At 43.9% G+C, this 11,285-nt stretch overlaps 1 protein-coding gene across 1 annotated transcript; it reads left to right on the top strand.

Annotated features, from left to right (window-relative positions):
* The first annotated feature begins 387 nt into the window (after positions 1-387).
* LOC113351999 (allene oxide synthase-like) lies at positions 388-2,549 on the top strand. Its single transcript, XM_026595886.1, has 3 exons — positions 388-1,392; positions 1,475-1,541; positions 1,599-2,549. The coding sequence occupies exons 1-3, from the start codon at positions 388-390 to the stop codon at positions 2,261-2,263; spliced, it is 1,737 nt and encodes a 578-aa protein (XP_026451671.1). The 3' UTR covers positions 2,264-2,549.
* Positions 2,550-11,285: the final 8,736 nt, after the last annotated feature.

The raw sequence follows: 11,285 nt of genomic DNA, 5'->3' as shown, positions 1-11,285 counted from the left end.
TGTCTGGATGTTACTCGGGCCTTTTAGATATCTCACCCTCTCAATCGACCTAGCCGAAGATTGTCCTGCCTTTCTCTAGTGGGAACACTGGGACTAGTCTCCAACTGATCTTCAGTGACCTAAATGAAAATTGCTTGCTGTTAAATAAAAAAAATTTACTTGCTGTTAGTTGCAAACAGCTCTTATTAGCCTGTTAGTTGGAGTCATGTAGATGATTTATGTGACCCTGCACTATAGAAAAAGAATAATTAAATATTGTTACACTCTATATAAAAGGACAAACATAATGGCTAATTATGCACAGGGTTACAATTGGTTAATCAATCTGTTTGCAAACTCAGTATACTAATTCATCCTCGACTCTTTTTTAGATTAAGCCATCCATCCATGTCTGTCAAATCCCCTCTCCTTGATAACCCTGCAGTATCATCGACAAGTAGGAGCAGTGGCCAAGGACTACGAAAGATCCCAGGTGATTATGGACTCCCTTTTTTTGGTCCTTTATTTGACCGGTTTAGCTTTTTCTACTGTCAAGGTCCAGAAAAATACTTTACGTATCGAATGCAAAAATATCAATCCACCGTGTTTCGAGCCAATATGCCACCCGGTCCCTTCATTTCATCAAACTCTAAGGTGGTTGTCCTTCTTGATTCCAAGAGCTTTCCGATCCTTTTCGATGGCTCTAAGGTTGAGAAGAAAGATATTTTCACTGGTACGTACATGCCTTCCACCAAACTAACGGGTGGATACAGAGTCCTTTCCTATCTCGATCCATCTGAACCTAATCATTCCAAGCTCAAACAATTATTTCTCTCCCTAATCCATTCACGTAGTGAATTTATCATCCCAGAGTTTAGAAAAAGTTTCGGTGAATTGTTTGACACTATTGACAGTGACCTTGCTGCCAAAGGTAAGGTTAACTTTGATGCTCCAACTGGTGGTCTAAATGAAAAGGCGTGTTTTGACTTCCTAGCTCGTTCGTGGCTCTCAACAAACCCGGCTGACACAGAGCTCGGTGACGGAGCACCATCCAGAATCATTCCATGGTTTTTGTTCACAGTAGCTCCAATTGCTCCATTAGGCTTACCTTGTTTTATAGAAGATCCTCTCCTCCACACCATTCGTCTGCCTCCATGTTTGGTAAAGCGCGGTTATCAAGAGCTATACAATTTCTTCTACATAAATGGAGGTGGGATTCTCGATGAAGGTGAGAAGATGGGTATCAAAAGAGACGAAGTCTGCCATAACCTTCTCTTTTTTGTGTGCTTTAATTCCTTCACCGGGATGAAGGCTCATTTCCCAAACATCATAAAATGGATCAGTCGCTTAGATTTAAGGGAGGATTGGAAAAATGCCCCAAAACTGGGTGCAATGTTGGAAATCTGCCCCAACATTTAAAAAGTTGGAAAAATGCCCCATTCCGTTAGAAATCCAGTTAAGTCACATGTGTGAGCTTATACATGCGAAAAAAAAGTCAAATATATCCTTCAGAATTCAGGGTTTGGGGTTCAAAATTCAGGATTCAAGGTTTAGGGTTCAAGGTTTGAGGTTCGGGTGGTGGTGGCGTCGGTTTAGGGTTCAAGGTTTTGGCACGTGAGAACTCGCACACGCGGAGTTAACTGAGATTTCTAACAGTGGGGCAGTTTTTCAACTTTTTTTAACGTTGGGGCAGTTTTCCAAGATTGCACTCCAAATTGGGGCAGTTTCCCAATTTTCCCTAGATTTAAAGATACAAAAGCAGTTAATAGACGAGATAAGATCAGCAGTAAAGTCCAATGAAGGAAAGGTAACGATGAAAGCAATAGAAGAGATGCCACTGGTGAAGTCAGTGATTTTCGAAATTCTGAGGTTAGATCCAGCGGCGCCGTACCAGTATGCTAAAGCCAAGACAGACTTGGTAATAGAGAGCCATGAATCAACGTTTGAAGTTAAACAAGGGGAGATGTTGTTTGGGTATCAGCCAATCGTGACCAAAGATCCTAAGGTCTTTGAGAGAGCTGAAGAATTTGTAGCGGACAGGTTTGTAGGAGTTGAGGGAGAGAAACTCTTAAAGTATGTGGTGTGGTCTAATGGACCTGAGACTGAAGATCCAATGGTGGACAACAAACAGTGTGCAGGGAAGAATCTCGTGGAGTTGTTTTCAAGGCTTTTGGTGGTGGAGTTATTTATCCGGTACGACTCATTTAAGGTTGAACTAGGATCCTCACTATTGTGTCCTCAAGTTACGTTCACTTCTCTTACGAAAGCCACTGCCGAGGGATGATAGGATGGAAACAAAATCCGGAGAACTTATTCTTTGCCTATTGGGGGTTTGCTGCACTAATAAGGAGGACACGAGTCATTTTATAGAGCTATTGTTAACATGTCATGTGGAATTATGCAAATTATTTGCTTTTCTTTGTAATCGCATTCGTTGTGGGCCGGGTTTCCCTTATACTAGTGGCCTTATCATTATTGCGTTGCTTTATAGTTCTCTCCCTCATTGTAAAGGGCAGTCTGCTTTGCTTTTTTTGCCATAAGTTTTAGGATAAATGGTTTATTTTTTTTCAATTTTTTTTTGTCGGTGTTATGTTGTGAGGGATTTTATGAAAACAAAATAGTTTTCCTTTAGGTAGACGAATATATTTTACTTGGTAAGTTGAAATGCCAGTAATATGACTAATAACGAAAATGAAAATGTTACAAAAATTATTTTTAAATGTGTTATAATTAGAAATAACTCGTATTGTAATGAATTGAATTTATTTGTTCTTTCATCCAAATATTTTAAATATGTGTTTGTTGGTGAAAACCATTTCCGCTGATTTTGGTAAATTTGGGTGTGTGGATGAGAAACGAATTTAAATCCTAAACAATGCACTGCACGGGAGTACTTTTGTTTCGAGAGATCAATCTGTACAATCCTGGCCTAAACCAAGAAATGGTCGTTCCAGGCTTGCTTCAGTCACCAAGTGAAGGAGAAGGGTTGGTTTTAGGGAGGGAAGCGAAGAGAGTGTTGAGACCGGAATAGTTGATTCTAAAGGTGTGGTTGTTTATGACTTGTATCTGAAAATAGAATTGGCTAGCAGAATGGAAAGCTACCAGGTGATTTCTAGATACTGTGTTGTTGCCGACCAAAAACTTGTTGTTTGGTGAAAATAGGTGAAGCCTATTTATACAAGTCATATTGAAACGTACCCTGGTCTCTTAGGAAGTGGAAACGATTGAGTGGTGGAAGAATAGAGTAACGTGTAACCGTCAGTCATTATGCTTCCATGATGAAGGAAGTGAATTCGTTTACACCGTTACTTTTTACTTACACTAATTGTCCTACTTCATGACACTTTCTTGTAACGGGCGCATTGCACGCCGCACATTGTAAACCGCCAGTCCAATACCCTGATGAGCATCCCCCAGTTTGTGACATATTTGATGTCTCGAGTGTTTTCGTGGAAAACGTGTAACACTTTGCTACGTGTGGCAAGTCAAAGTCAAGGGACTTACCGCAGGAAAATATCATGTAATGCTATTAGGCTCGTTTTGGCTGGTCGCCTAAAACTTTCCATAGGTTTGTCAGTTCGGTGGTGAACCTCGATGGCTGAGATCGCATCTCATGAAGGAGGGTAGTCGTTGATTATGGCTACCTTGCGTTGGCGCCTGATAATGGCGCGGTGGTATTTTGGTGTACGCCAGTGGAAATGTGGCATGACCGACATGGCTCGTGTATGCCAGTGGCACGATGATGCAAGTGGCGCCTGGCGTAGCCACGGCCACTAGATTTAGGCAGCTGGTTGTCTGAAACTTGCCACAAGTCTGTCAGTTCGGTGACGAACTTGGATGGATGAGATTGCATCTCATGAGGAAGGATGGCCATTGATTATGGCCGCATATTATTGTGTAGCGAAGTGGCGCCATTGGCATAGCGGCGCCTAGCGGAGTCATGGTATAGCGACATGCCAGTGGCTAGGCGTGGCAGCTGCTTTGGCACATCAGTGTTAGACCCAATTGTGGTGTGGCAACATTGGCCCTGTTGCCACATCAATCCCAACGCTCTGGGAAACGTTACTTGGCTTGGTTTGCGTAGCAACTTTGCCTAAATTAGGGTTTGGCATGTCGAAACCCTAATTGGTGCATGTGGCATGCAGCCGCGGCATGGCGACACTTTTTGTGTAAACGGTGCCATAGCTATGCCAAAGGAACTATGGCAAGGCCGTAGTGTGGAAACGGCCACAAGAGTCAGGATTGTCGTGGGTGGCTATGATATGGCGCCATTCCTAGTGCTTCCTGGGCGCCACACGGCTCGTGGCATGTTGTGGGGACGAAGTGGCATAATTTGTGTTGCGAAATTAAGGTTTTGGTTAATATATGGTCGTGCTTCTGACTAGAAAAATCCTAATTTGAGCTTATCATAGCGTTGGCCCCGAACTGGAGGTAGGTTAGCATGTAGGGCGCTATTTATGGCGCATTGGCGTGTTTGGCAGGTTTGGCATGTCGTTAGCATGTTGACCCGGTAAGTGGCATGTTTGGCACGTGCACTTGGCATGCCTGTTTGGCGTGTGCGATAGGCATGCTTTTGGCATGTTTGGCATGTCGTTAGCATGTTGGCGCGGTTTTGGGAAGCCAACATGGTATGGTGACACCTCTTTTAAAGTTGTGGCAGGTTTAGAGCAACCTGATTGGTCGGAAAAGGGAAGGTCGGCCAAACATGGTGTGCTCACACTTCCATCGTGAGTGTGGCGGATTTAGGGCGACCTGATTGGTCGGTGGAAACTGGGGCCGTCAGGTATGGGCTCAGCCACAACTGGTGCGAGCGTGGCGGTTTTAAGGCGACCTGATTGGTCGAGGGAAGTAGGGCCGGTTTAGGATGGGGGCGTGGCCAATGGCAAGTGGTGCCGGCTGGCCTAAAGAATGGACGCGCCTCCCTTTGATGTCATGTTGATCCTTATTTTCTGATTCTGGGAAAGGTTTTGCACATACTAATCTATGGCGGATTAATTACCTAGTTTGGCTAGGCTTAAATTTCGGCAAGCAAGGTCTGATATACTTCGCAATGCGCAAAATCCTAACTTTTGAAAGTTAGTCAGGGTAATCGATTGAATTCTACGTGTTGACACAGAGTTCTTTTAAGTTCATTGCCAGAGAGCAACATGCATTTTGATGAAATACCTTATGCAAAGACCTTATCCTTGATATTTGGAAATTCGTTCTACTCTGCTGCGAGTGAACACAAATTGTCATGCCATACCAACATTATGGGTTTAGCCGGGGAACATAACGTAGAAAGCATTCAAAGAAACTTATATTAAGTGAATATAGGCAAGGCGCTGAAATTTATAGAACATCTGGGATGGCTGCTACAACGCCAGTCTGGATAAATTTCATGTAAATATATTGAATGGCTCAATAAATATTCCAGTGGAGAGGTTAACACTCATGGCTTTGTTTCCTTGCAGAGTGACGTCACATCGGATGCAAGATTTTACAATTTTAACCCTAACCTAAAAACCACCATCAACATTAAGTCCCCTGCTTAGTACGTAACAGTGGCATTGTTGCGGGGTAAGCATGAGATGGTGACAGACAAGAGTAAAATCGAAGGGGCAAGACGTGAAGATATTTCCAGGGAAGTTCGACTAACCTTTGGTGGAAGGCATGAAGAATCCGTGATCCTTGTATTGGCGGCTCTGCATAATTCCGTTTTGGCCATGGGGTGCTGGCGTTGGAATTCTGTCTACTGATCGGCAGAGATAGCGTTGCGACTGGGTCCGCGAGTCGGTGGATGGAGCAAGCTGGCTAGGTCGCGGAACGTATGGAGATGACGCTTGGCTTCAGTCCATGGAATGATGGAAACTGGCTGCAGTCCGAGGAATGGCAGGAACAACGCTTGGAAATTCGGCTACCAAACAGCGAAGATGGAGCCGGCTAGGTCGCAGAATGGGCAGAGAGAGTGCGGCTTTGATCACGGAGAGCTGGAGTCATGGGCTGCTTGCTAGGTTGTGGAATGGTCGGAGATGGCGCTTCTTGTACGGTGGAGCGCGCGGAGATTGCGCTGCTTTGAGCGGTGAGTAAGGCGCTCCTTTGGCTAGGTCACGGAATGGCAGGGAGAGCGCCTGGCTGGCATTGCGGGTCCGGTTCCCTTCTGTGCATGACCCGAAAGAAGAAACCTTCTTCTACTTAAACTTCAAAATATAATGTATATAAAAAGCGTTGTCCACCTTTTTATTTTCGTATCATTGGCTTTATCTCTGTAGCGGCAAGCCTCTTTCCATCAGCAGTCCAGGTGAGCCAATTATTCTTTCTTTCATATAGATCATCATAGAATTGTACCCATCCTCTTCACAGGTATCGTCTCACGTCTTTTCTCATAATTCTCCATTTTGTGTTCTTCATCATGTAGATTGCCGATGCATACATAATGTAAATTTTTTTATTTTTTTTGTAGTGCACAATGGGATCTTCCGGTGATGATCATACCTCTGACTCTTCGGAGAAATTTTTTGAAGTCGACGAACCAGGTTTTCTTCACATGAGGAGATATTAAACCAAATCAACCCTTTGTTCCATGCAGCCGGACGGATTATACAAGGAATGTCTCTCACCCATCTACGCATCGTGCGGGTGCGTGCTCAGACTTTCATGGCTTGATGGACATGGAGGAAAAGTGGAGACATGATGAAGCATCCCATCAAGTCGGAAAATATCAGCATGATGAATCTTCTCCACATCCCAACATCAGAGCTAAGCGATTCGCTTCTCGGTTGAAACGGCGAAGGACTGAGCCTGAGAAAATTCTGGGCGAGATCCAGTTTGATTACCCTATCCATAATGGTATCGTAATCCTTGATTCTGGCGTGAATGAATTGGATTATCCTCAAAAGGTTGTTGGAAAAGATCTGGAGGAAGATGTTGACATGGCTTGCGAGACTGAGGTAGCTTCCGGAGTGGGCACCGTAACTGCTGCTGGGGAAGTTGGAGCGATCACTGAGGATATTGTCAAGGTAGATGGGGAGGAGGTGGAAGCATATGTTGGAGTCGTTAGAGAAATTTCGGGAACATATACTGGAACTGTTGTCGAAACGGATTCCGGATGGGATGTTGAAGCTGCTGTTGAAACGGCTTCTGGATGGAATGTTGAAGCTGAAACAGCTTCTGGATGGGATGTTGAAGCTGTTGTTGAGATAACTTCTGGATGGAATGTTTGCTGTTAGAGAAGGTGCTGGGGAAAGTGCTTGAAAAAGCTCTGATGGAGGCGTCATTGACCAAGGTGTTTGTCATTAACAACTGGTTTTCCCGTTTTGCGATTTCCTTCCGTAGAGAAAAACAATCTTTTCGTAGCTTGTAGATGTTTTTGATACTTCGATTTTTCTTTTTGTTCGTGCGACTGAAGCCATGTTTCACCAAGTAATATTCTTTCATTTATGCTGCTTTGATAATTTCACATCTTTGACTGAATGAATAAAATCTCCGAGAAGAGACCTAAAACCCCTTTTGCAAAAAACAAGTTCTTCCACCCTTCCAAAGCGATTCAGTGGATGGAAAGCCAAATCACATAAATGACGCAGCAATAATGCTAGTAGGCGTGTCACATTCTCTCCGTTTAGCTACTTCCATGGGAACGCCTCGCATGTTGTTGGCAACAGTAACTCAAAACAGGGAAAAACAATAGCAATGATTAAGAATTTGACCAACCTTTTATTGGATTTTCCCTCACAAATTAAACAGGACGTCTGTGACATGCCGCCTGGGTATGTAGAAGTGTGAGACGTCACAAGCTAGGAAGCACATCGTGAGAAGTACAGAATCCTCGTCGGGAAAAACTTTAAGCCAGATGTTCTTGAAGGAAGGTATCTATGCCTCCACTCGATGATCTTCTTCCTTGTACATTCCCTTCTTCAATATTTTTTTTCGAATAAGATATTTCTTGTAGGGTTTGATTTTTTCTGGTTTTTAGTTTACGGGTAATGACTTTGTGGGTTTGCTGGATACTTTTCCCTTGAGATGATTTAGGAAAACTTATTTTGAAATAAAGATGCTTTTAATTAAAATCGAAACCCTAATTATGAATGCAAGCAGTGCAATCATTTTGGAGGGATTCCAAATATTGCAGGGAAAAGGGAAATTACTGAAGGAAATACTTAAAAGGAAAATGTTGGAGGAAAAGTTAGCACAACGTTTTAGGTATTGAAGGGCTTGAGCCATCGTGAATGAATTGTCACACCTTCCAATTTGTAGGCATTGATGAGTTTGCAGTAACCACCCAAGATAACATCTGCCACCAGGTATGGCTCGTATTCCCTTTCTTTAGGCGAATCAGGTTGAGCGGCTAGCTTCATTGTTACATCTCCAACTTGAAACGCGGTCGCCTTGATTACCATATCTCCAATTTGAAATGGGTTTGGGCATTGTGCAACCACTTGATTTTTGAGCTCGTTATCTTTGACTCAGGCAACTTCTAAATTTTTGACAAAGCATTTGAAAGGCCCAGCATCCCATTCACATCTCTTAATAACGCCTGAGTTGATAATTGGACCGAGTCCCCATGCCTGACCGAGAGGAGAAGTGACTGGGTGCAGAATGGGTTGTTCAATAAGACTTACTTGTGTTCGGAATCTTCGACTGAACGTCGACGGGCTTTCTCCAGGTAATTGAGTTACCTTGGTAAGATGTTGATACGGAAACATGTGATCTTCAGGGTTGGATGGTTTGTTGGAAATTCTTTCGGGTATCGACACCGGCATAGGGAATACTCCTAATTTCGCTTTATTTCCATGTACCCATGAGCGTCCCAGAATCATATCGTAATTTGAGAGTTCTTTGACAATGTGGAATTTTCCATGTGTTAAAGCATCTCCCACATTAATTTCAAGGTTGATGTAGCCATATGCGTCTATTGCTTCTCCTTCCAAGTTTTTGACCACAATTGGGGAAATAGTAGCCTATTGCTTGGAAATTCTCGCAGCTCTCACAGTCTTGATGGTAACGATGTTGAAGTCAGAGGTCGCGTCGATCAATGTGCTATCAATATCGGCGCCCCTCAGATAAATCGTGGTCAGCAGTCCCCAGTTGCATTTTCCATCACCGCTTCCTGAGAGAGCTTGGGATTCTGGTATGGTTTCTTCAATAAAAAAAAGTCGCTTGCCCGACACAACGTGATTAAGGGATGCGAATATATCTTGATGTTGCGCCTTGGAGAAATAGAGAATTCGCATACATGATGCATCATGGATTGCACGGTTTTGTGAACAGAGTCCCCAGAGAGCATGAAAATCCTGACTGGAAGAGGATCTCTGTGAACTCCCTCATTTCCCAGTTGAAGTTCCCCCGCCTCCATCTTTTTTTTTGAAGATACGCTTTAATCTATTGCAGTCACTGGTCGGGTGATAGACAAACCTGTGGTAGCGACAATACTTAAGGTTTGCCATTTCCTCTTTAGTTGATGGGCGCCTGATAGGAGGCAGCTTGATGGTGCCATCTTGGATCCATTCTTCCAAGAGTTCAATTACTTCTTCGATTGGGAACGGGAAATCTAAGGCCTTTTCTACGACTTCTTGATGCTGCGCAGGAGCCTTAGCTGCGGTTTTTCGCGGTGGAGCCACCTGATGTACTGGCATTGCGCGCTTGGATTGTTGTTCTGCCGCTGGAGCCTTCCTTTTTCCTCTTTCACTTACCACGCTCACAGAGGAGCCAGTGTTATATTGCTTGTTGATGAGACGTCTATTTCCTCAAGTTTCGTGTGCGTCTTCAACCTTGGCTGGCCTGGTTCTTTCCAACAATGTTGGTGCTTTTGTGGCCGACCGTTTAGCAGCCTCATGAAGTTCAGAGAATTTCTGGAATCGCAGATTCTCCAGTAAGGCACGGTAGATGGGAACCATGCCATTGATGCAAGAATCCACTAATTGTTGCTCCGTAAAATTTGGGTCGTGATAATCCAGCGCTTGAATTCTGAATATTTTGACATAATCATTTGGATGTTCATTGTTTCGTTGAAACATCCTTCCTAAATCTGAGAAGGTAATTTGCTCAGACACAAAGAAGTACTTTTTGTAGAAAGTCGTGACCATGTCACCCCAGTTGGATATGCTATTTGGTGTAATGCTGTTGTACCACGTGTATGCTCTTCCGGTGAGTGACTTCGAAAAATCTTTCAAATGGAGAACATGATTGTATTCGTTCTCGCCCAAGGATTCCAAAAATCGAGAAACATGTTCACGCGCATTTTTGGTGCCGTCATACAAGGAGAATTGAGGAGAAGAGTATCCTCTCGGAAGAGGAATTCTTTGTACTTCAAGAGGATACGGGGGTTGATGTTGATGCATGTCCGCAGAATCGCTTTTGTCTCGGTTTCGAAGAAGTCGTTCCAAATCTTCTCGTGTGACAAAATTGGATGTTTGATTCCTCTCCGCTGGAGCTCCTGAATGAGTCTCTTCATCTATAAAGGTGCGCCCTGCTGAGTTATCGGCACCAGGAGTATTGAAGGTGTTCCTCGTTGGCTCGGTTGGCATGATGCCTGTGGTAGCCGCTCCGTCAGTGTCTTGATAAAAATAAGCACTTCTTTCTGAGTCGAAGCCATGTCCGTATGATCTCTAGCGAGAACCTCCTGTCTTTCCATCAAATCAGCAATGGTAATATGGGATCGGCTTACTCTGGCTCCCCCAGTTTCTCTTCCTGATGGTGGAGTAGCAGCGGCTCTGGTGACGGTTGGAGGTGTCACACTTGAAGAAACGTTGGGGGTGGCGGCAGCGGCGCTAGCTATGGTGACCGGAGGTGTAGCGCCTGAAGGAACGCTTTCCTCGCCGCTGATGTTGATAGGTGGCGTATTAATGCCACTGGAAGGAACGTTAATACCGAGTGTATTTTCAGCTCTAGTGTTTTCAAGGTTTGTTGCTGATCCGGACCTGAGTTCTACCATCGTTAGATCGGGATTGAAAAATGAAATTGGAAATTAGAAATTGATATTGCAACCGAGAGATTAATCTCCCACTGTGGTCGCCAATTATTTGTGGGTGAAAACTGTTTCTGCTGATTTTGGTAAATTTGGGTGTGTGGATGAGAAAAGAATCTAAACGCTAAACAATGCAATGCACGGGAGTAGAGTACTTTTGATTTGAGAGATCAATCTGTACAATCTGGCCTAAACCAATAAATGGTCGTTCCATGCTTGCTTCGGTCACAAAGTGAAGGAGAAGGGTTGGTCTTAGGGAGGGAAGCGAAGAGAGTGGTGAGACCAGAATAGTTGATTCTGAAAGTGTGGTTTTTTATGACTTGTATCTGAAAGTATAACTGGCTAGTATAATGGAAAGCTACCA

The sequence above is a fragment of the Papaver somniferum genome, chromosome 2 (assembly GCF_003573695.1).
Source record: "Papaver somniferum cultivar HN1 chromosome 2, ASM357369v1, whole genome shotgun sequence".
Classification (NCBI taxonomy): domain Eukaryota; kingdom Viridiplantae; phylum Streptophyta; class Magnoliopsida; order Ranunculales; family Papaveraceae; genus Papaver; species Papaver somniferum.
The sequence above is the reverse complement of the archived record's forward strand: the minus strand, read 5'-3'. Positions and strand labels throughout refer to the sequence as shown.